Source organism: Glandiceps talaboti, chromosome 18, assembly GCF_964340395.1.
Source record: "Glandiceps talaboti chromosome 18, keGlaTala1.1, whole genome shotgun sequence".
NCBI classification, from domain to species: Eukaryota; Metazoa; Hemichordata; class Enteropneusta; family Spengelidae; genus Glandiceps; species Glandiceps talaboti.
In genome coordinates this window covers 10,836,893-10,863,392 of record NC_135566.1, presented here as the reverse complement: position 1 = coordinate 10,863,392, position 26,500 = coordinate 10,836,893, and the positions used below count along the sequence as shown (strand labels likewise).

The window sequence follows — 26,500 nt, the reverse complement described above, 5'->3', positions numbered from 1 at the left end:
TTGGTCGTCAAAACGCTACGTGATTTACTTCTAAATATGTGCAACGGACGAATGCATCTTTTACAACGCCTGGCCTCTTGGTGGCGTGCTACTTACTAAATGGAAACGACCATGACGGGTTCGTTGGAAAGTCAAAATATGCCTTCATTTGCTAGTAGTTAATCATCGCTGACTTTAATATTCATCTGACCAACTACTATATGGGCAAGGCTATGATAGTAATAAATGGTTTCTTTTCTTTTCCTTGTTATATTTCTTAAAGGTATTAAATTAGGGCGTCGTCCCAAACTTGAACCAAAACAACCGATAGTGGAATACCAACACATGTACGGCCAAGAACATTCCATGAAAGCTCTCAAAATGAAACTCAAACGTACAGCCGATGTTAAACTATACCAACAGCAGTGGGCTCATCCATACAGCGTAACCGGCTGGAACGCAAGTCGTATAAATGCAGAGAAATTATCCTGGAACAATCCCGGCATGAATTTTCCCATGAAAACGCCCAGTGACAACCTACCAAATTGCAGCGAACAAAATACATTACAAGGACTTAACCATTTTCTGGATTTCGAGACAACTGAACTCGGTTTGACAGATATTAATACGGTCTGTCCACAACAAGACAATAGTCATGTTAATGTTGACATGCATGTAAAAGAGGAACAGACAACTACAGACTGCGTTAATGCAGAGAGTGGCTTGGAGACGCTTTTGCAGTCTCCCCCTGTGTCCCCTACCTTGCCAGAAGTCATATATGGCGCCGCACAAGCTCTTGCCTTCGCAAATATGTATCGTCAGGAAGAAAGTGATGTTATTTCTCCAGACTTAGAATATACAACTCTTTCTTCTCCAGATACCGGTTTTATTAGCTGATAACATTGCCTGTTTTTTTCAGTGCGTTTGGTGTTCAAGTGATGTACGGGAACTGAAATAGTGTGAGGGCGCTGTATAGCGGTTATGGATTGGTTTTCACGTTGTGCAATTTCAGAAAGTTTTATTTGGATAGGCATCAATTTGGAAGTTAATTCTATATTATTTTTCTTTGTGAACTCTTCGATTTATCGAAGCTTTTTATATTAAGGTGACCAGATATATATATATATACATGTACTTATTATACAGAAATCCTGATACTGGCACAGGATGCATGGTGTGTCTTAAGTTTTACACAAAGGGTGATTTTGATTGTCATGATTTCGAAGATCCTACGCTGCTTGAAACTTTAACAACTACAATGAAATTATGGCATTGTTCAATCTTTTTTTTTTCTCACTTCGCTGAGTATTAATAACCCCGAAGGGTGAGAGATTTAGGACAGCATTATCAGCATTAAACACTACTGTAATACAAATACGATTTTACTAGAAGGCAAGTCTATATTTGTTATTCATATCACTTTATTAGAATCGATTTGATTTCCCTCCAATGATTCACTCAAACATAAAACTTATACTGTGAAAGTTATTTCAACCACTTTAACACAGCTGCGAATACGAAAGCGTTCACGAAAGCTTTCGACTTATTGAGTATTCGTTTTGCCGTGGATTTTGTCTTCAATAAATGCAATTAGGTCAAAGTTCAAACACTTAAGTTTTCTTCACACTTGTTAAGTTGGAAATTTGATTTACGTCACGTAACAGATGTCAACTGTGCCTTATCCCTCGTACAAATGGAGACATTGAACGAATTTGTTACTGTTACAGATGAGATAAATATATAATCAAATATGTACTATTTGTCAAATATCTAACGTACAGACGCCTCTAGTCACACTGGTACTGAGATGCATCATACTTTGCCGCGAGGCTATGATCTAGCAGAGCGCCATCTACGTCAAACCCTGTGCTGACCAACTTGAACATTTTCGGCTGACACATAAAAGTTCTGAATAAGACTTTTGTACGAGAGAAATAATAGCTGAACTTTTTTTTACCATTACAAGTATAAACATCGTTAAACTATTGGCCCCAATATATATCTTTATGGTTTTTATTATATTAGTCCACATTTAAACGGTGAAAACTACAGTACTGGTATTTCCAGAGAGATTTCAGTTTCCTTGCTATCCCAACTCCCAACAACAAACACATGTACAATGTACATGTAATGCCACGTTAGACTTTCCATTGACCGTTCCCAATGTCACAATAAAATACAGTACAATACAATACAATAAAGTACAGTACAGTACAGTACAGAACAGTAAAGTACAATACAATACAGTACAGTACAGTAAAGTACAATACAATACAACACAATAAAGCAGAGTCGAATTTTGAAAAATAAAACCACTTTGTGTCGTTTTCTTGTGGATCAGACTATTTTGATTGATCTGTCTGTGTCTGTCTGGCCGTCTGCCCTTTCTTTTGTCCACCATTCATCCATCCATCCACCCAACGATCTAACCATCCATCCCTCCATCCATCTATATATCTAGATTATATTATCTCTACAGAATTATCAATGTTTTTCGATCCATCTACAAGTTGCATGGAGAGAGAGAGGGAGAGAGAGAGATAGAGAGAGATAGATAGATAGAGAGTGAGAGAGAGATAGAGAGAGAGAGAGAGAGAGAGAGAGTGTGTGTGTGTGTGTGTGTGTGTGTGTGTGTGTGACAAATCGTGAAGTATTTTACCTATTTCTCTTAGATGATCTGTAATTTTATTCACGGAGGGTTGCTAGGAAGGTTGTACTGGTCTGGAGTGCAAGCATTCAAAAGATGTCAGAATTTTTTCATGCTGCCCTCCTCATACATGAAAATGTACCCCGTTAAAATTGCCTTGGAAAAATTTGTGCATCCCCCCCCCCCCCTAATATCTTTCACTCCCTCCCTCCCTGGACAAATGTGAACACTCCCATTTGTGATTCATCTGGGCATGCATAGATGAAGGTGGTTTCTCAATATTATGCCATTGGCAATATGCAAATGAGGTCTACAATCTCAATTTTGGTCAAAAAATGTATATCTCGAAAACTACATGCGGAATGTAGCAGCAACTTGGTGGGGGATGTTTGTGGAGGTGTTATTCCTCATTTATTGTTATTGACAAAACTGGCCTAGCAACTGACCACGCCCTTAGCAACAGTGCAATGATTATGCATATTACAAAGATAACAACAGGGATGGGTAGCTAAGTGAATTTCTTGCCCATATTTCCAACAGGCTCATTTTGAAGGTAACTTTGTTAGCTTTTTGACTTGAAAAACAGAAAAAATTATTAAGCTGTCATGTTACCCCATTAAAAAGTTAACTTTAAAGGCCTGTGATTCAATACCAGGTCCTTGAGTGAGTCAACAATGTTTAAAATGAAAATCAAAACTTACTCGGTTGACTTATAATACAAAATATTGTTGCTATATAACTTAAAACAATATCAAGTTTGTGAAATTCAATATTGATATCAAGCAATATTGTAGTTAACTAAATATGCAATGCATATTTTCGTGATATTTAATAATGCATGTTTGCCATGAAATTACATAAAAGTGTATGAAATACAACATTTGAATAAGTTGTTCATGTATTTAGAAATTGTAGGTGATGTTGATGACTGTTAACATGCATGACATATTCTGTTCCACACAAGGTTCACAGTCGATTTACGATGTTGAGCTTCCAATCAGGGATAGAGAAAGAATTTCTTAGGACTCCACAGTATACTAAGACAGGATTATGCAGTTCATTCTCCCTGGACTGTTACCACAAAAGTCAGTCATCTGGTATCCTAACATGCTAATTCCCTACTATAAACTGATTTATATAAATTGTAGCCATCCTTGAGCCAATTATGTCAATGACTGGGTTAATACACTTTTATTAACCATGTCAACATCGTGACAGTGTGTGATATACAAGATGTTAAATTTTATGACTTCACTATCGTTTGGCTGACTGTATATTGGTTAAAATACAGTATTTATTGGTTAACATTTGAGTGAGAAAAGCAGTTGTCTGGGAGAGCTATAGAAAGGGTTGGTGCTACACAAATGATCCTATGAAATCCTGTGATGGCTCCATTAATAAGATAACACAAATTTTTTGTATGAGATCTTGGGATGGAATCATGGGTCTTTAACAACCAAATTATCAAGAACAGATTGTCAAGCTGTGAGATGTACCTAAATATTTGATTTTAATATTAAACAGAATTTTAAAACCAAACAAACTGGAATGTCATGAAATGTTGACTGTGAATAAACAATGATTTACAAAGTGTATAGTCCTGCAGACATGTTTGATATTAGTGAAGAGTACATTTTGATAGTATAGGATGTGAATTTGAAAGTGAATAAAACTTCATCACAGATTTCAAGAGAAAGAATGTAAAATGTGACCCTCCCCTAATTTTCTAAAATATGGCCTTCTCCTGAGGACTGTGCCAAAGTTAAACACACTATTAGAAAGTTAGGGGGCCTTAAACGAGACAAAGGTTATATTATTGTTTGGTCTCCATATCCCTTGTGATGTCCTTAATATATACAGTTACTGACCCTAAAGTAGAGGTCAGTGACTTTTCCGACTGAGTCCTACAACTGAACTAGTCAATCAAGAATGGCAGTAACCAGAGAAAATCCAGCATGGCAGAAGAAATGTATGCATAATCCAATGTTTGATCCTAAAGGGAAATTGCAAACGATGGAAATTCGACCAGATGATCTATTTTTAATCACGTACCCAAAGTCAGGTTAGTTCATACACATCAATAACATACCATTTAACTATGTTGTTCACCACCAAATGGTTAACGAAAGTGAAAAACACATCAAAACTTTTTAGCAGAGAAGTAAAAGCAGTAAAGACCTAGTATTACAAAGTATGTCTGCTTTGAAGAAGGTTTTTGACACGATCTCTACTTCAATAAAGTCTTAAGACCTCACCTTTAAATATAGAGACTGACCTAGATAACTAAAAGGTGGGCAGCCATTTTTGTCCTTGACCCTATTAAAAGTTAGAATTTTTTTTTCAGCTGCATTTTTCCGTCTTCACTTCTTGTGATTTTTGTTTTACTATTCTAAAGAATACCCCCCCCCCAGTCACCCTTCAAAAATGTTGTATAGTTAGTCTGTGTAATCAGTGCAGACAAGACACTGGTGTAATCGTAACTGACCCATGGTCATACGTTTTTTGAAACCAAAGGTCACAGCCATTTTTTCACACTGGGCTTTTAAAGTTTAATCGCAAATATAATTTCAAGCCAACCATAGGGTTGGCTGCTAATACATTTTGTATTTTCTAAAAGTTCTTCAAAGAATTGTTTGGGCAAACACAAGACTTTTTATTTATAGTTTGGTAGGTAGGTTAAATACAGAATTATAACACAGAAAAGTGTAGATGTACATAGTTTTCCTTTTCACGATCACGAGACATTGGTATAAAGTACTGCCATTATACTTTCTTGGTTTGTCTTCTTCATGTCCTTTCTGTGTGCTAACCACATTTTTTTGCATTTGTTCTTTGTGAGAAACACCTGTCCTATGAAAATCACAGTGACACACAGACAAATGCAGAGACACAAAAGTATGTTAATACACACCACACACACACACACACACACACACACACACACACACACACACACACACACACAGACACACACACGTGTGGTTTTTTGTCTGTACATGTAAACATATATAATTTCATATTTAAAATATCTTTAAGTCAAATTCACAGATGTATGATTTCTTCTATACATGCTTGCAAACCAAGTGAAGTAATTAATTAGCAGCTACATATTAAAACAATATGTCATTCCTTATTTTGTCAACTGTGCTTTTATTTTAATTTTAGGGACTCACTGGTTAAAATTCTTGGTCCGAGCGATGTTAAATAACGGGAACTATGAAGAAGTACCGGACGAGACTAGGGTAGCCTTCATAGAAATTGCTTTTGCTGAGGAAGGAGATGAACCTTCATTGGTGATTAGTAAAAAACATCCTGACAATGATGTGGATATACCTAGCATGAAATCACCAAGACTTTTAGGCAGTCATTTTGCGTCGGATTTGCTACCAACACAAATAAATACAAAAAACCCAAAGGCAAGTTATAACCTATATTTAAGTCGAGTATATTTTGAGTAAATTTGTAAGTAAGCTTTTATTTTAATGATCTTTCTACATCTATATCATCCAGTAACTTTTGATTAATGTGATGGTTTCTGTATGGGTGCATTAACATTTCACTGCACAACGGTACTGAGTTTGTTTAAATCATATAAAATGTAAATCATCTCAGAGACCTTGATGTTGCTACTCCACACCCCACACAATGGTTTCTGTATGGGTACATTAACATTTCACTGCACAACGGTACTGAGTTTGTTTAAATCATATAAAATGTAAATCATCTCAGAGACCTTGATGTTGCTACCCCACACAATGGTTTTTGTATGGGTACATTAACATTTCACTGCACAACGGTACTGAGTTTGTTTAAATCATATAAAATGTAAATCATCTCAGAGACCTTGATGTTGCTACTCCACACCTCACACAATGGTTTTTGTATGGGTACATTAACATTTCACTGCACAACGGTACTGAGTTTGTTTAAATCGTATAAAATGTAAATCATCTCAGAGACCCTGATGTTGCTACTCCACACCCCACACAATGCCTCACCATGGCAACAGGTTAGCGCACATACTAACAGTTACGGTTTCATCTATTAGAATACGCTGTATATATTTTTGATTATACACTACTTGAGTAGTTATAATGTTGTTGTACACGTTGTACAGTGTATGAAATGGCTATTAATTTTGGCATAAATTGTGAATTGTTTTATTAGTCCATGTAAAAGGATATTGTGGATGGTACTATTCATTCAAACATTTGCCTGCGTGTACCACATATTCTAACAAAGGGTATAGACATAATTTAGTAGATATGTATTTTACAAATATGACAGCTCTGATTGCTATTCAGTAACCATATCCATAGAATTTTGTTCCTACACACACTATTGGAATGCAAAATTCTGAGCAATGCCTTCCATACATGATGTACCCTTTACATATAATTGGAGAATTATATGAAACTATATGAAATCGATGTCTGCATACTTAAGATATTGCCTAATTATCGAAAATCATTACTTATACAAATAAACCATTAAGATTAAAAGTTACATCAACAAGTCACATGCACAGGACACATGCACTTCTATAAAAACATCCCTAGTTTATAATGATTGACTTGAAAAATAACATTTGAGTACTACATAGCGTATGTGATATTGATGAAATAATTTGGTTGTGACATTTGCCTTGGGTTTTTAACCTATGATGTAAGGACAAGGTCAAGGTCAACTCTCAGGATGAAGAGGCCATGGTTAGTCAGCTTATACTTAGTTTTCCTTTATTCAACAGATTATCTATCTTGCACGTAACCCCAAAGACTGCATAGTATCCATGTTTAACATGTTAGAACAGTTTCCTTGGATCGAAAAATCTTCCTCATCAGTTACGGAAAGATTTGATGGTTGTCTTCATTCAGTTTTAGACGATCATGAATCTCCAGGTTTGTATATTTCATCTCTTCAGTCAAAGCTCACCAATTTTGAGCGACCATTAGTTATAGGGAAATACACCTTGGCACTAATGCGTATTTCTCATTTACTGTACACCTCTCCTTGTGGTGATGACTTGATTATTATATCATTTCATCCCCATCTCTTATTTTCATGTATTCATTCACACTCACATTCAAACCACACAGGTCACATTCATACTACAATGGAAACTCAACTGTCAGCTACTAAGATAGAAACACACTTTTTAACACTTTTTGTTGTTCGATATGACATATCAGACAATAGCGGTGCCTTAGTTGTCGGATATAATCACTTTGTAATCAAGATCAACATAGTGAAAATAAGTTGGAAGTCTCCAAAAATGTACAGTGGACGTCATGACAAACACCACCCTACTTAGATTGGGTAAACACTGGAAGTCTCCAAAAACGCACAGTGAAAGTCATGAGAAACACCAGCCTACTGTGAATACAAGACCCATTAAATAACTTATAGTAACATGTTGCAACAATATATCAAACTTTATCTTACTAGCCAAAAGCTTGGTTTCTGCTGTCGTAGGTTGGGTGTCAGGGACAATGTGGTACTAAATTGCATATTTCAAAATGAGCTCATTTTGGAGATAACTTTGTATATTTCCTTAGTTGGGTCTAGTAACTATATATGTGTACATTCTCTATGATCTCTTTCTAACATATAGTCAAATGGACAAATTCTATTGAAAATATAGCTAAACTTCCAGCTGGGGAAGGGATGAACAGCACATGTCAGTAGTTATCCATCACACACTGACACTGTAATTGGTTACTTCGTTCAGTTTACTACAAACTCGACCTCCAGTTTCAATGTGAGTGCCATGAGTATGCAATAATGTCATCACATATATATCAACGCTCCAATAGTGTTTACCAGTATGGATTACGCAACTATTTACTTATTCAGTACCAACCATTACAATAAATGCACAACATTTCATTCTACGCATGCGCACAGAACACTCATTCTGCTTCGTTCTTGCTGTGTTTGTTCTGTAGTGTAGGGAAAAATTTAAGTTTTTAATATGCAGCAAAACTGTTGATGATATACCTTAGGGTGACATTTCAAAAGAAACATCTCTAGAAGTAGTGTACCTTGAATATATTTCATTGAATAATTACTTTATAAATTTTTCGCCTGAGTCGATGTGATGCCTTGATCATTTATACTTAGTCAAGTTCATATTTGTTCTGGGAAAGCAATTGTCAGGAGACTGTACTTGCTGTTTCTACACACTGTAACACAGTGGTGCTGTGTCAAGAAAAGAATGACTTGGGGTGAAATTCTAATACGAAAGCCAGATAGTCGAATATCTGATAAATAATTCGATACTGAGAAATCCCTTATCATTTCAAACTTAAGTCAAATATTTCAGTGTTATTTTTTCTTCAGTTTTGGATACGTAGGTATGACACTGCACTGCAGTAACTGTAGCAGTTTCACTCTCGGCCCTCCGACAGATCCTTGTTTTCTTTGCAAACCCCGTAAGAAAATAATAAATAAAATAAAAAATGTTGAGTAACAAAATAAAACATAAAAAAGAATTAAAAAAGTATTGTAAATAATAACAAAGCTACAGTTATTACACTACCTCAGCTACGTGAGTTCTAGAATAGATAGTACATATTTGTAGCCAGTGTAAAACTCCGCAGACTGTCGCCATCACGCGTCCCCCAATGCTACTGCTAGTATGTATGTTAACGTGGTAACCAGCCACGACAATCAGAAAGTCAGTTGATCAGGCATGAATCGTTTCAGTTTAGCACGCAACTTTGTCATTGTCACTAAACTGTAAACGTTTTAGTTGCAGTAGTTATTAGTGCCAATACTATAGTAATCGCCAGTACTACACCGTACACGAAGTTGCAGACGACAGAATCCAAAAAATTGTAAACTCACCTCAGCCTTAACTCGTTTTGAAATTATTCTTTCCACCGAGTAGAGTACTGACTTCGAAACAGTTCTAGTTTGTTTCCTGATTCGTCCTATGTGGTGTAGGTTAATATAATTCAAAAGTTCGAAATCTATAACTTTTTTTCTCGTATTCATGATACAAAAAATGTGACAGGCGTCTGCTGCAGCTTTTACGACAAACCGTCGAGAATAAATACCCGGATGTTGAACAGCGCCGTATGCGGCCATGTTGCTCTTTTATTGTGATGGCTCTCTCAAAAAAGAAAAAAGAAAAAGAAAACAAACAAACAAGTAAACAAAATATAAGATGGCTCATTGGTTGGACCTGGCATGTTGCACATTGTGTAATGCACACAATAACTCATGACAGAACAAATGTGATAAATCAATAGATGAAAATCATAAAAATTGAAACTTCCAATCGAGAAAGAAAATGTATCTGTCCGTCTGTCTGTCTGTCTGTCTGTCTGTCTCCCCCCCCCCTCTCTCTCTCTCTCTCTCTCTCTCTCTCTCTCTCTCTCTCTCTCTCCCCTCCTCTCTCTCCCCCCTCTCTTTGTTGCTTTCTTATCATTTCTTGCCCATATTACCAACACAGGCTCATTTTTGAAGGTAACTTTGTTAGCTTTTTGACTTGAAAAACTATCTATCTATCTATCTATCTATCTATCTATCTATCTATCTATCTATCTATCTATCTATCTATCTATCTATCTATCTATCTATCTATCTATCTATCTATCTATCTATCTATCTATCTATCTATCTATCTATCTATCTATCTATCTATCTATATCTATCTATCTATCTATCTATCTATCTATCTATCTATCTATCTATCTATCTATCTATCTAACTTTGTCTGTCTGTCTATCTCTGTCCATATATATATATATATATATATATATATATATATATATGAATGAATGGAAGGATATATATATATATATATATATATATATATATATATATATATATATATATATATATCCTTCCATTCATTCATCCATCTATCTACTATCTATCTGTTCACAGGGATGTATACTGGTAAATGGCATGATAATGTGATTTCTTATTGGAAAAGAAGAAACGATGACAATATACTCTTCTTGAAATATGAAGATATGAAAAAGGTACTTTTGATATAATTGGAGACATAATCGCATAAAAGCTGCCCGACTAAAAGATGCATCGTATACATATAGTTTGCACTCCCTTACAGCGATGTGAAGCACTTGAATTAATCTTACAAGCTGTCTATCAAATGGTTCTTTTTTGGTAATCTCACAATGACATAATTAAGTCCAGTTCAACCAGAACATTTTCTTTCTTTTTTTTTGTCTAATATAGTCAGATAAACTAGTCGCACAACAAAGTAGTCGCATATCGCGTCGGTACGCCCATACTAAAAACTTTTCCTACAGGCAGAGGCGATCAATCCTCGAACGAGAAAATAAAATACAAACATTACATCAATATAATACCGAGAAAATAGAAGTAAGTAATTGAGCCGATTCCTACATCAGATTTATATTGCGCTCTACATTGCTTTTGTTTTATACATCAGTGTAAGTGACAACAATGTGGAGCACCCGCAGCGATGAAGCTTTCTAAGTTGTGGTCCAGAGTTGGCATTATAACTTATAAACATAAAAGTGCCTGTTACTCGATGTCAGGGGAATTAAAAAAACACAAGTGTACTTCTAATGTTACTGATGGTCTTTTTTCTGTATCTAGGATTTCAAAAGTGTTATTCAGAAACTCGCACAGTTCATCGGCAAAAATCTCAGCATGGGGGAATTAGACAAACTGGCTGATCTGTGTTCGATTGAGAAGATGAGACATAACCCGGTGGCAAATGATGCCGCAACGTGCGCACTTCTTGGTATAACTGGTAATTTAGATAAGGCAGAAGGGACACCTTTTGCTGGAAAAGGTATTTATAATTTTGACACACATCAAAACAGCTGTAAGATATTGTTTGTGAATAACCCAAAACAATTTTTGTGTGATTAGGTTATACATTAATGTTATGGTAAGCCAAGAAAGAATGAAGTGTTTATATATGAGGATGACCGACATACCAGTACATTCGTTCTCAGTTCAAATCATAGGGTCACCATACAAATTTTTGAAATGGAGATCATAATGCTATATTCAACGCCATTTTAAAATCCAATATGGCCGCCGAATACTGTGTTTACTCTATGGGAAATGAAAGATTGATGATTTCTCTGAAAACAAGACAGCAAATTTAAACCCCCAAGTTTTATTATTTCAAAAAGTACTAGAAGCCAGCTTTCATATGAGAATGTTTGGAGAAATTTTAAGAACTCTGATTTTCACATCGTCGTAAAACCACACCCTCTTTTACGGCACCATCCAAGACGCGATTTCGCAGTGACGTGGAAGAGATAACAGCTCTGATTTGCGAGAATGACTTTCAGTGATATTCGCACCAGAGGTGCATTCTAGCTTAAAATGTGACTGATGAGTGGTTTATATAATTCTATCTTTTATGAAATCAGGTAAAGTTGGTGGATGGAAGAACTATTTTACAGTGGCACAGAATGAACTTTTTGACAAAAGCTACACAGAATGGATGAAAGGAACTGGATTAGACTTTGATTTTGAGTAAGATGGTACAGCACAAAAATACCGCCAATGACACTGTAGCACAATTAGAGTTGGCTGTCGATATGGGCGTGGTCTTGTTGCTAGGCATCTTTGCATACACGTTTGAAAATCTTTATTAATTTGCCTACCCTTACCAGTTTTCATCTTTGCAATATAACCCATTATTTAGCCATTGCTATGGGCGTGGTCCTGTTGTTAGGCATATATTCTTTGAATATTTATTCACTTACCTACCTACCTACCCCTGTTATCTTTGTAATATGCATCATCATTTCACTGTTGCTAATGGCATGGTCATGGTTACTAGGACGAATTGTGTCAAAATGTCTTCAACACTAACTGCAGAATAACACATCCTGAAACATCCCAACAAGTTTCAACCCCATTCACCATGCAGTTTCAAGATATAAGTTTTTGACCAAAATTTAGATTTCTAGACCTAATTTAGATATCACTGATGGGATCATCATGTTGTGGATACAGCTTCATCTACACATCCCCATTAAATTCCTGCCCAATCTGCTCAGTGGTTTTGGAATGACAGATTTTCGACCGAAAAGACATATTTTTATATCTAATTTGCATATCACTGATGGGATCATCATGTCGTGAACAAGTCTTAGTCTAAACACCCCTTCAAATGTTCCCACCAAATTTCAGCCCAATCTGCTCAGTAGTTTTGGAATGAGAAAGACACATGTTTATCCCTAATTTGCATATCACCGATGGGGTCATCCTGTCATTTAATTTAAACACCCTAAGAATGTTTCCTCCAAATTTTAGACCGATCTGCCCAGTAATTTTTGAGTTTAAGCTTTTTGAGTACAGATGCATAATACAATTTCTGTTTTGTGTACGTGTTTGTGTATGTGTTTATTTTATTCATTTTTAAATTTTTACATTTTTACATTTTTACTAAATGCAAATAAAAACTTTCTTAAATATAATCTGCTTCGGCCGTGGACGTGTTGTTATTGGCAATAACAAAGAAACTAACATTTTCAACTCTTTTGTAATAAGGAACTCGGAAAATAAGGTAGGTTGGTCGGAATTTTATTTTATATAAAAAAAATACTTTGACACAAAAGATACGAATAAGAAACGTGTCAATCACAATACTTCCATGAGAGTTTGATGAGGTGTAAAAAAAGTAAATGAAGACAATTTATACATGTAAGGTAAGTAGACGAATAAGTTATGCAGATTGTACTGTTGGTAGTCTAAAGGGACATGGTTTCTCTCTGAAATAGCTTTAAAAAAAAGTGACCACAGATGAGACAAAGACATGAAGATTTACACGGAAATAGAAGTAAATCGTTAACATGTTACCTTTTTGCATGCAAAAAAATGTTTAGGGTCAGGGGCTTAAACTAGGTCAGTCTGGTTACCAGAAAGACACTATTTTTTAATTTGGCCTTATAAGTATTGAAAGTTAAAAGGTTATAAGCTGAGGAACACAGTCACATCTCTCAGAGTTTTAATAGTTGATTTACTTCACATCCAATGAATGGAGCTGCTAGGCAATGTCCCACTATTCATAGAGTCCTCCCAGATGGACAATCATGAATTTTATCAAATTGTCCAAACTGTAGACATCTCATTTCTTACTAGTTTCATGCAGTACACAGAAAACACTGGTCCACAAACATTGTTTATTGGTTATTTTGAAATAAATGAAAATCGATGAGGAATTGTGAAGCTTATATGATTAAACTTGACATTCTTAATTAAAATTACTTTTTATTATACATTGAAATGACTATCACATAAACAGTTGTGTTACAATGCCATTGGCAATATTTCTTTATTACTCCAAAAATGATTGGGTCAAAATTACATTATAAGAATACCTACAACACATTTACATGTGATCTAGTCTATTGTGACCATTTACATATGTGACCAAATTTGTTTTGAGAAAAAGTATTATTATTATTATTATTATTATTATCAGTATTATTGTTATTATTATTATTATTACTTTATTATCCCTCACGAGACCGTGTGCTGTTGCTGGTCACTCACGGAGTAGCGCCCTCTCATCAATGACTGTCACTCAACATATGTGACCAAAACCAATCATTTGCCATGTTGAGGTGGTTGCTTTACTTGTTAGATAGCAGTATTTTTAGTGCAGAAAACAACAGGTTCTTCATTGAGGAGACATATTGCAATTTAAATTACATGTACTAGTAATATAAGCAAAACTCTTCTCAATTACAACCCTACTCTGTTCAGCAATAAAAGTGTTGTCTAACAAGTAAAACAACAACATACACTTTCCAAATGATCAGCTTTATGGTAAATGTATTAGTCTATATGTTATTTCTGGTGTACGTTCCCATTTTTTTTTTGCTGTACCATTTCACTCAAAATCAAAGTCTAATCCGGTTCCTTTCATCCATTCTTGGTAGTGTTTGTCAAAAAGTTCATTCTGTGCCACTGTAAAGTAGTTCTTCCATCCACCAATTTTACCTGATTTCAAAAAAAAGATAGAATTATAACCACTCATTAGTTAAGATAGAATGCGCCTCTGGGATGAATATCAAAAATCGAAGTTTTTAAAATCTCTGCAAACTTTGCAAATGTTATGAATGCTTGCTTCTGGTAGGTTTGTAATAATAAAAGAAATTTGGGGGTTTGGTGTCTTGTTTTCACGGAAATCGATGATCTTTTATTTACCCAGAGGGATAACACAGTATTCGGCGGCCATATTAGATTCTAATAAGGCTGAAATATAACACTTTGAACTCTATTTCAAAAATTTGTACGATGACCCTGAGATTTGAACTGAAAATAGGTTGGAGCTTTCTTGAAAAAAAAATGACTTAAAAGTAACAGCAAAATTTAAAGTTTAAACAGTTTATTTCCGGGGCATATTTCATGTTAATTTGAAATGTCTATGAAGCCTTTAACCAACCAAACAATGTACTGGTATATCGGTCATCCTAATATATAACCACTTTCTTTGCTTACCATAACCATGTTCAATCTATTAATCCCATGTAAATCATTTTGGGTTATTCACAATCTTACAGCTGTTTTGATGTGTCAAAATTATGAGTACCTTTTCCAGCAAAAGGTGTCCCTTCTGCCTTATCTAAAGTGCCAGTTATACCAAGAATTGCACATCCTGTTGAATCATTTGCCACAGGGTTATGTCTCATCTTCTCAATCGAACACAGATCAGCCAGCTTGTCTATTTCATCCATGCTGAGAGTTTTGCCAATGAACTGTGCAATTTTCTCAATTGAGCATTTAAAATCCTAGATAAAGAAAAAAGAGCAATGACATTAGATTATATAATTCCCCTTGCAACATCTCAACAGACATAACGTATTGATACTAAAAGTAACAGGGAGCATTTCTGTTTAAAAGTTGTGTTGCCAGCACAGATCTCTGGACCACAACGAAATTTCGTCGTTGAGGGCGCTTCACATTGCTGTCACTTACACCAATGTCTAAAGCAAACGCAATGTGGAGCGCAATACAAATCTGATGTAGGAATACAGCTCGATCACTTTATTAAACTTCTATTTTCTCCGTATATTGTTGTTTGTTTTTGAATTTGTCCTACTGGAAGTGATCGCCTTTTCCAACATCTTCCATAGGAAAAGTGTTTTTGCGAGCATCCCTACTCGATGCTACTAAATACTTTGTTGTGCAACTAAGTTGTATGACAACCCAAAATTAAGATTCAGCGTAGCAGTCGCTCCACATTGCTTACATAGTGGATCAAGTGCCCACCACGACAAATCTCTAATGCTTATGGACAGCGTCTATGCAATTATGTCTATAATTACACAATTTTACCTTTTTCATGTCTTCATATTTCAAGAAGAGTATATTGTCATCGTTTCTTCTTTTCCAATAAGAAATCACATTATCATTCCATTTGCCAGCATACATTCCTGTGAATAGATAGTGTATTAGACATTGAACAGCATTTATTTTACTGACCCGGACTTTCTCCAACATTTGCTCCTTGGTGATAAGCAGGGTAATTTGTTTTTCTGACACAATAACTGACTTTAAAGTCTCCATAGGCAATTCATACTACCCAAGTAAGGAAATCTACAAGTTGTCTTTGAATGATTGAGCTCTATATTGTCGCTGGCAATCAACATATTAACCTATATTGTCTGAAAGTGAGTGTGAGTGAATATTTGAGAACAAGATATGAGAATGAAATGGTATAATAATGATCACGTCAAACATCACAGAGAGGTGTGGTGTCAGCAGAAAATTTAAATCCACCTTTAGTGCCAAAGTGTATTTCCCCTATAAATAATGGTCGCTCAAAATTGGTGAACTTTGACAGGACAGATGAAATACACAAACCTGCTGATTGATCATCTAAAAATGAACGAAGATGGCCATCAAATCTTTCAGCTGCTGTAGAGGAAGATTTATCGATGAAAGGAATCAGTTCCAACATGTTAAACATGGATACCACGCAGTCTTTGGGGTTACGTGCAAGATAGATAATCTGTTGAATAAAGGAAAACTGAATATAGTAAGTTCCTTACACAAGTTCATTTCATCCACATTTGATTGAGAAACAGACATGTTTCAAAACAAATCCACTTATCCTTCTTCAGTGTTAAACTGGGTCTGATAGAATGATTCAAATTTGCTGGAGGTGTTGAGTATAAACTGGAGATGTAGAAAGGTTAGATTCAATGTAAGATAAGATAAGATATGATAAGATAAGGCATAGCTTTATTACAACCATATATATAATGTTGACAATTCTATTTGGGTATATAAGTCCAATGAAGATATTACAAATGTAAAGATATATATAAATTTTGGTGTGAAAGAAATTGTCCAGTATGCACATCTAATGTCCATCTTCTGTGATAATGTCACTGTAGATTGGGCATCTCACCAATCTAGTGACATTTTCACAGAAGGTGGACAAAAAGCAAAATATTGTGCTGATGTACCCATTGTCAGAATATGTGGTATGCACAGGCAATGTTTGAATGAATAGGGGACAATCACACAATGTCAATAAGCGAACTTTGTTTGTTTAGGGGAAGGGGGGGGTCTAGCATTGATGCGATTGCTGCACTTCATTTTCACACTTCTAACCAAGTTTCAAAAGAAAACTTTCAGTCAATGATAACAGCTTTTGTATTTACTACCGAGATGTTGAAGAGTCAATAAAAAATTATTAAGGGGAGGGGGTTTTGACCTAAATGATGTTCATTTATTGAGCTTGTGCGACACTGTGCGAGTGTCCCTCACAATATTCTTTTGCTTGTACTTATGATACATTTCATGATCAATCACAAGTGGATTCTAATAGACAGAACAGTGACTGTTGATATGTGCACTATTAGACCTGTTGCCATAATGGCATAGGCCTTGTGTGGGGTGTGGAGTAGTAACATCAAGGTCTCCGAGATGATTTACATTTAGGCGAAAAAAAGAATTGTTTCTGGTCAGCATGCGCGTCACTAAAATACCCTCGTGTCTGTCTTTTTTGTGTCTTTGTCCAGATCATGCAGTCTGCAGATCCGGGGCGAAACGCAAAAATATCCTTCCTACTTCAGTGAAGACAACTGCAGAGCAAATCATGACCAAGCAAATGAGACATACACACTTGCTCTAAAGTACTGAATAAAATGGACAGAAACTGCCATAAATAGTAGGTTGAGTGACAGCTTTGTTGAGAATTAAAAAAAAATATCGTGTCGTTGCATCATTTAAGACAACCTGTCCTGACCAGAAACAATTTTTTTTCCCTTATACGATTCAAACAAACTCAATACCGTTGTATAGAAGAATATCAATATCATCACATACTTGAAAAAGATACTGAATACATCTTGAACGATCATGGAAATAAATACACTTGCTTTAAAATCACTCAAAATAAACTCTACTTTTACGGGTTACAACTTGCCTTTGGTTTCTTTGTATTCATTTTTGTTGGTCCCAAATCCAATGAGAGATGTGTGACTAAAAATCTTGGTGATTTCATGCCAGGTATATCCACACTGTTGTCAGGATGTTTTTGACAAATCACTAATGAAGGTTCATCTCCTTCCTCAGCAAAAGCAATTTCTAGGAATGGTCCTCTAATCTCGTCCGGTACTTCTTCATAGTTCCCATTGTTTAACATGGCTCGGATCAGGAATTTCAACCAATGAGTCCCTTAAATAATGTATGGTAGAAATCATACATTTACCGTGAACTGAATTGAAATGAAAATTCTTACATTTATCATATTTCCAAAAGATAGCTTGCAGATGCATATATACCATATGATATGTCACCTTTGTAGTAACATCCACAATAACTGACGACACCTTGGTTCTACAGTAACCGAACCTTTATTTACTGTAGACTTGCCATACTTGAATGCTTATAATCAGGTACGACACATAATCACACACTGAAAATAAAACAACAAATAACACTTGTAAATACAAAATACAACACTTCGCAGTAATGACTTAGGTGGATAGCGCCACCCATTGACAGGAATGAGAAATCAACACTGATGCTTTAGCATTGGCATGGTACCGAGTTATGTGTACTTACAGAAATTTTAGAACAGTAATTGTACTCAAACACATCATGTACTTATAACTATTCATACTATATCTTGTGAAGTCCAATATCATATCAAAGTCAAAGTCCGTAAATATTTTGTATTTCACGATGGTACCGGTGCAAACGTGATGATGACGATGGTGCGATGGTAACTTGTGACAAAACAGATCTAAAACTCTATGATTTACATTCAAAATACCTAAATGTGTTTCACAAAGTATGTACACACCTCTCTTTTTGGGGTTAACTCATCTGTAGTCAAGCAATAATGTGGGATATTTCTTCCGACACACGCTGGCCAGCCCAAAAGGCAAATTTCAAAATCATGTCAAGATCTAAATTGTTCCCCCTCGGCCCATCCAATGCGAATGTGCGAGCGCCCTCAACCTACATCTGGCAAAATTTAAGCTACAGCAACCTTTATGCCAGGTTGAAAAGAAATTGGATTATTGCATTTCTGAGAAATGACGCATTGGGACGGACGGACGCACGAAGACGGACGGAGCCCACTGTAATAGTCCCCCCTTGGGCGGGGACTATAGTCTACTGGTATCCTAGCCTACCGCGTTTCTGCACAGACTAACTGTAGGGCATTTTTGGAGAATTTCTCGGTACCAATACTACCATGATAGAGGGTCAAAACAGAACAAAAGTTCGACTTATTGTCACGCGTGACTACATACTAGTAACAATGCATGTGAAGTGCGTGGGGCCAGCGCCTGAGACGTGTAAACACACATCATATACGTCCATATGTACTATGCGGGGGAGGAGGTATTCCTTAGAATTATAAAGCAAAATCACAACGACCATGAACAGGTGCACATAGGTGAACACCGAAAAATGCTGCTGAAACGTAGAACGGTAGATTCAAATTTACAATGTAAACCTTTATACATAATAGGGTCAAGGCGACAAGGACAAAAATGACCGCCCATCCTTTCAGTTGTCTGGGCCAGTCTCTATATAAAAAATATAGTCCAACCACGGCCTCTTGACGGTGTCGTAAAACCTAAGAGTCTGTGTGTGAAGATTGTAATGTGTTCTCGGAATGAGTTAGTCTGTCTCGCGTCGGCAAAAAAGTTTTGATGTGTTCTTCACTTTCATTAAATAACCCTTTGGTACTGAACAACATAGTTAAATGGTATATGTTATTGATGTGTATGAACTAACCTGACTTTGGGTACGTGATTAAAAATAGATCATCTGGTCGAATTTCCATCGTTTGCAATTTCCCTTCAGGATCAAACATTGGATTACGCATAAAATTCTTCTGCCATGCTGGATGTTCTCTGGTTACTGCCATTCTTGATCGACTAGTTCAGTTGTAGGACTCAGTCGGAAAAGTCGCTGACGTGTAGTTTAAGGTGAGTAACCGTATACGGGAATATAACTAAGGACGTCGTTACAATGGGAGGGCACGGATGAACGATAACTTTGTCTTGTCAAAGGCCCTCTAGCTTTCAAATAATGGTGTTTTACCCATTGTATTTGTTTCTCTTTGGCAAGGACAATAGTCTCCTATAGTTGCTGTAAACATCAGTTTGAATTGAAATTCTTTTCGCCAAATGAGCATCAATAACAAATGGATCAAATCAAAATCTTACAAATGTAAACTATTCGATGATTCGCACAAAGCATGTCACGTGGGTAAAACTAGATTACAGAGTCATGAAGTCCGGTCAAAATTATGAGAGTAACAAGTACACACAACCGTGTTCCTTTTTCTGGATTGCTACCATTGGCATTGTACAACAGGCGTAGAATACTGGATATGACGTTTTTTGTATAAATGTGCTAATAGTAAATAGTTCTTATATTATATCAAGGCTTGATTTCAATGCTCCAACTAGAATTTTACTGAATCAGACTGTTTTTACGGAGAGGCGAAGTCGCATAAATGTCAGAAAATACTCGCCCATAATTAGCATGAGGTCTTTTAATGAAACTGTACAGAGTAATTCTTTGATTGATATTTTTATAGCGCTATGCCATGTTTTAAGACTTAACTGCGTCAGATTATTTTAGATTACAAGTAACGTGTTTTGACTTTTCAGTTGATGTGTTTAAGTGTTTATATTGTAATGTGACATACGTTGTTTTCATTTTACAGGTGTTTATTTTTTGTCCGTTTTCCGTTTCTAGTGCACTATTACGGTGTTTGTCATGTACAATTTTATTGTTGGAGCCTGTACATGGGATTCGTCCCATAGGTCATAAATTCTGTGCTCGAAGTCAAAATAGTACTTTTGTGTATACGAGTTCAGGACAAAATGCAGTTATACGCCCCAACCAGCCACTAGGCGACTAGACTTTGCCAGTCTCTAATTATTGGATTAGTTTTGAAAGGTACCCTACTATTACGATAGCATGGTTACTATGGTTACTAACAAACACGTTCCTCACTTTTAAAGGAAGTACACACACAAAAAAATATTTTCAATTTTGAGAATGAAATAGTGAAGAGATCATAAGTTGGTGCATTCTCCAGCAAGATTGCCCATAGCATGCAATCTGATTTATAGTGGTATTGAATGGCCAGTGTGCAGTGAACGTTATACCTTAGGTGACTTTTATGCAGTTTATCATATTTTACTGCGTAATATACTGGGTTTTTGTGTGTTTATCACTATTTTTGGGGGTCTGTTTTTATGTTTATGGCAGGCATTTAAATTTCCCTCAAAAGACTCAATAAAATATTATCTTGTCTTACATGTAATAGCTAGATGGATGGAGGGATGGATAGACAGACAGATAGCTGCAATAATTGTAGCGTTTGATGTGATTTTGAGGGCTTTTTCCCTTGTTTTCGTGCTTTTTTTTCGTTCCGACGTTTAACTCGAATCAAACGCTACAATTATTGCAGCTAACAGACAGACTGACAGATAATTTAACATCTGTACACCAAAGTATGCAACATGAGGGGAAACAATGTGATCTGTGTGCAATCTCAAAGCCTGGACTATTGAACAATCAACAAATATACATGTGTAAAGTCTTATTAAAAAGCCAATTTAATCCAACAAACTGGAAGTTACAGAAAGAAAGAAGTCAAATTCATCTCAGTACTGATGAGAATGTGAATTAGTGAATCAACAATGTACATTTCACAATCTACCAAGTCTGGTGCCCTCTGGAGGGTAAAAACAGAAATGTACGATACATGGTAAAGTTACTGATAGTAATCTTGACCACATGTTTGGTTAAGTTAAACATTGACATAAATAAATACATTACACGGAACAGCAAATTCTCATTTAGAAACACTCGCATACTTTCTTCACCAATGAACGAAAAAATTAAATATAACTGCAAAAATACAATTAAGAGTGAAACGGTATGGACACAAGAACGTAGGCATTCCTTGTATTAAAAGTTGAACAATATTACAGCTAACGAGCTCTAAGGGAAGAGAGGTGGTTCTGGCCAGGCTGTAGATTTATCCTACTCATATCTGCCACACTGCCTGAACTCCTAACCACAGAGGTATATATTCCATACAGGATTGGTGCACCATACAGCGTTCTCTGGAATTCTGTCTTGGTGGTAGGCACATGCAGGCTTTTGGCAGTAAACATGATGCTGAATCATCACCCAGCTGAAAATTGTAATGTCTATATGGATGTTGTTGGTTCCACAAGAGGCAAGAAAGAATGAACATCACTGGAGATTTCAAAACTTTGTACACCATACACTGGAAAATTATTTATACAGCAGAAACAATCATTGCTACCATAAATGACGAAAATGGTCTGATATTTCTGATGGTGTCTTGATATGAGGACACTGTATATATGTAATTCCGAAATGATAAAGAATGCAATAATAATCAAGAACACATTAGGATATTACCATATTAGCAAGGAAGATATGGGTAGCTGAATCATTGCAAGGCCAACTTTACACCAAATTTTACCCTCTTTTCTCCAAAGGGGTAATTTGTACACAAGATATTACTAAGTGAATGGAAGAGGATCAAGATTCTAAAACACTCCTTTCCCTTTCAACAGACAGTGAGATGCAATACTATCAATGTATGGCATTCATTCGAGTAAACCAGTATTTGAAGTTGTCTGTAAAGTATGCTGTGTGTGTGTGGTGGGGATGGGGAGGGGAAGGGACGACGCTCTCAATCATTGGCCTGATAGTGTTGCATGAGCATCGTACCTTCATGGTAGGAATGATGTTGGTTTGGTATTTCACTAATGGGACATGATGTTTTTGACAATACGATGCCCACATTTCAACCCCTTATCAAATTGCTGCATTTCATGAAAGTGCATTTGAGTCGATAAAACAGTCTGGAGTATAAACAATTTACAGGAAATATATTACATCTAATTCTACAATCACAGTCACATACATTTCATTGTTGGGGGGTAGAGAGTTTTTCATGAAATTTTCTATGAGAATAACAGCCAGGATTCCATTCTCTGTGAACTTCCGGAAATGGAAGTCCTTATTCTAGGTGATAGGAATAATCAGTCTGAATTGCACCATTACCATATCTTTGGATTATTCACTAGAACATAATATACACATTCTTCAAGTTATCAATGGCTAACATAATGATTTCACACATATGATTGAAAAAGGTAAGAAACGAGGCACAATTCTGATAATAAACTACATTGGGGTTTTTTTGGGACAAAAATAGATGGTTAATCTATGAGCTATTGGTAGAGTTGAATTAATTCTTCGTAGAATAGTGTCTGAATATTCTATGCACATATGAATCAAAATCCGAGAACATAATAAACGACAAATTTCTGAGAATTTGAAAACTTTATGATCTCATCGAGATGAGACGGATTGAATATTTCTGTGTGTACTGTCACCAATTTCAATACACAACGTTAACAAAAATACACTCAAAATCATCACACGATTCAGATGATTTGAAACTGAGTTTTCACCGTATAGTCTCGTTCTGTTTTTTACTAAAGGAGCACAGTCTGTAACTGTAGTTTTTTTCATGGTTGCTTTTGTTTCAGTGATATATACTGATAGATTATTCCAACTACTTGTAGTGATCATGTCAAGTGTGTCTAGCAACTGCTACAGCTGATATCCGTCTGTTTTATTTTACTGTTCACTGGCTCTGTTTGATACAACCACGCAGAAACCTGTAAGAAACTACACATGATCCTTTGAGATAGCAAGATTGAATGAATAGTTTCTCACATTTTGTCTAAATGAAATGAACTAACGTACCACCAAGCAGCCATCAAAACATTGCACCGAGAGTCTCAATCTAGTTACAGTGCATTTATAAAATTAATGATTTATTTCACTTAGACAAAATGTAGCAAGAGACCGAGTTCTTGCTCCTTGAGTGTACCACAGGTAGTTTCTTATTGGTTTCTGCATGCACGGTTGTATCAAAGACAGCCAGTTTGCAGTAACATGAGACGGACAGTAGTTAATACAGTAAATGACACAAGGTCAATGAATCATTCCTCAAATTTGCATATAGCAATAGTAATGACCCTACTGAAAATAAATATGAACTTGACCTCACCATTTATACTAGAGCACTATAATATTGGCTCTAATTACAAATCACTTGCACTTACCCATCAAAATATTGTATATGAACTTGAATATATGTATCCATACATATAAGAAAGAGAAAAGCAGGTATGGATTCAGTGCACAGAAATTCAAGTGATCGCATACGCAAGCTGACATACAATCTGATCAACGAAACGAGGTATAAATTAGCCTTAATGTTACATTTTGTCAGTGGGTAACATTTATAGAACTTTAATTAGAACATACAAATCTGCTCATTAATTTAAATCAACTTTTAATACATAGGGAGGGGGAATGGATCCTAGAAAAACAATTTTTTTTTTTTTAAAGAAAGGAAGTCTTGTGTACTCTTCTATCTTTGTAAATAAATAAATAAATCAAGACTGGATTTAGTATACATAAGAATTGTGAGAAAAAACAAACAAAAAAAACCCCAAAAGAATACCTTCACCAATCTAAAGAATTAAGTTAAGCTGCCGATATCAACATTTGGAATGATCTGTGTTTGAAAATCTACTGAGTAGTATTTCTAATAAAAGTTATTACAGAAATATGTACAATTATATTAATAGGAATATCTTGCATGCATTTCTTTACATGGGAACATTGTCCCAACGTAAAGGTGTAGATTTGTCTGGCTTATACAAGAGTTCAAGTGTGAGCACGGCTCAATGTTTTGGTGGATTTCGCAATCTCATGGCATATGGCGAAGGTTTGGGTTGTTGCTGTTCTTGTTGTTGCTGCTGCTGCTGTTGTTGTTGTTGTTGCTGTTGTTGTTGTTGTTGTTGTTGTTGTGATTGTGCTTGCTGTTGAACTTGTGATTGTTGTGTTTGGTGCTGAACTTGGGTCGTTACTTGCAGTTGTTGTTGTGCTCGTTGCTGCTGTTGCTGGGTTACCTGATGTTGAATTTGTTGAGGTGTCGCAGTCTGTGGTTGTAGTTGCTGCTGCTGGGCTGGTTTCTGCTGTATCACCTGACGGTGAATTTGTGCTGCAGCTGCTTGTTGAGTGGTAATAGCAATCACAGGTTTTGGGGTTGTCCCTACTGAGGTGTTAACTGCAGATGCCTGCACATTGAGAGTGGGAGTGGACTGCACTGTGATTCCAGTTGGAGCACTAACATGCACAATTTGATGTGTCGTAGCAACTACTGTTGTTCCAGCAGGTTTGGTAACAGTGACACCATGTGGTAGTTTAGCAATTTGAGGATGTGCAGCAGCTTGTGTAGAAGTAACAATAGTAGACGAAGTTGGTAGGGATGCAGCAACTGCAGCTGGTGAAGCAGAGGTAACAGTAACTACTCCTGCTTGTGAAATGACTGCTGGTATTGATTTAGAAATCTGCTGCACTGTCACTGTGGATCCTTGCAGTTTGGCTTGTGTCAGCAGCAATGCTTTTTGATGCAGAATCTGTTGCTGCTGTTTTGTAAGCTGAGAATATGCCACTGTTGTGGTAGGCTTTGCCAACGTTTGTACTTTTTGCTGCTGTTGCTGCCGCTGTCTAAATAGCTGCTGCTGCATCTGTAACTGTTTGATCTGTTGCTGTTGTGGCGTAAGAATTGTGGTCTTCCCTTGCTGCGTTTTAGCTGCAGTAAGATTGACACCGGTCACAGTGATGCCACCTATGGTTGTTGTGTTTCCTGATGCTACAGACTTGGCTACAGCCTGAGCTGCAGCTGCCTTCTGTTGTTGTAGCTGTCGTCGCAGGACCAATGTATTTATTTCTGCCTCTGTCATTTGTCTAACACCTGGTGTTGCTTTCTGCTGTTGTTGTTTTAATGCCTGTTTGACCAAATAAATAACACTTTTCTTAGGAATAGTCACTGCCTGGTCATCCTATAAATCCATGCAATTAGTGCATAAACAAGGAAAAGAATAGAAAGCAGACGAGAACCGATTTATTGTAATATAAAATATGATATTCAAAATGATATTGCGAGATGTATACTGATATAAGACGAGCTAGATACACTGGGTGCATTAATGATACTCTATCTAGTATTCCATGCTGTTCAACTTGGAATCTAGTCAGGATTTCTTTTCAAATATTCTTTAAACTGAATGTCACAAGTTCTTGACACTTCAGCCTGACAGTTCATAGATGATTAATTTGATACTGGAGCTAATACACACAAGTAGACAAGGTTACTTATGATTTGAAATCAACCTAACTATCTAACGTTACACAGAGATGTTATTACAGTTGGTTTCGAGTTTCTGTTCACCACTTCTGTGATACAACCATGCAGAAACTGCACATGTTACATTGAGACAGCAAGAC

The 26,500-nt window shown here is 36.1% G+C and overlaps 4 protein-coding genes across 9 annotated transcripts in view; 2 read left to right on the top strand and 2 right to left on the bottom strand.

The window, feature by feature from the left end:
• LOC144449439 (uncharacterized) overlaps positions 1 to 1,755 on the top strand; it is a 37,498-nt gene extending 35,743 nt beyond the window's left edge. Inside the window, exon 5 of the mRNA XM_078139971.1 lies at positions 263 to 1,755. Within this exon, the coding sequence (XP_077996097.1) occupies positions 263 to 876 (614 nt within the window). The 3' untranslated portion in view covers positions 877 to 1,755. The remainder of the gene's footprint in view (positions 1 to 262) is intronic.
• A 2,756-nt stretch (positions 1,756 to 4,511) lies between these two features.
• Positions 4,512 to 12,122, top strand: LOC144449645 (sulfotransferase 1C2-like). Its single transcript, XM_078140219.1, has 5 exons — positions 4,512 to 4,688; positions 5,792 to 6,042; positions 10,835 to 10,981; positions 11,222 to 11,420; positions 12,013 to 12,122. Exons 1-5 carry the CDS (start codon positions 4,556 to 4,558, stop codon positions 12,120 to 12,122), a joined length of 840 nt encoding a protein of 279 aa, XP_077996345.1. The 5' UTR covers positions 4,512 to 4,555.
• A 2,304-nt stretch (positions 12,123 to 14,426) lies between these two features.
• LOC144449533 (sulfotransferase 1C2-like) lies at positions 14,427 to 20,099 on the bottom strand. Its single transcript, XM_078140076.1, has 6 exons — positions 19,862 to 20,099; positions 18,036 to 18,286; positions 16,463 to 16,610; positions 15,935 to 16,032; positions 15,189 to 15,387; positions 14,427 to 14,596 (listed from the first exon to the last, which is right to left on the bottom strand). The coding sequence occupies exons 1-6, from the start codon at positions 19,992 to 19,994 to the stop codon at positions 14,487 to 14,489; spliced, it is 939 nt and encodes a 312-aa protein (XP_077996202.1). The 5' UTR covers positions 19,995 to 20,099; the 3' UTR covers positions 14,427 to 14,486.
• Positions 20,100 to 21,689: 1,590 nt separating this feature from the next.
• LOC144449334 (helicase domino-like) overlaps positions 21,690 to 26,500 on the bottom strand; it is a 43,006-nt gene continuing 38,195 nt past the window's right edge. For 5 of the 6 annotated variants that reach the window (XM_078139857.1, XM_078139862.1, XM_078139858.1 and 2 more), the window contains one exon: positions 21,690 to 26,055. In XM_078139857.1, the coding sequence (XP_077995983.1) occupies positions 24,892 to 26,055 (1,164 nt within the window). In that variant the 3' untranslated portion in view covers positions 21,690 to 24,891. The remainder of the gene's footprint in view (positions 26,056 to 26,500) is intronic. The other variant, XM_078139859.1, reaches the window with a different exon arrangement.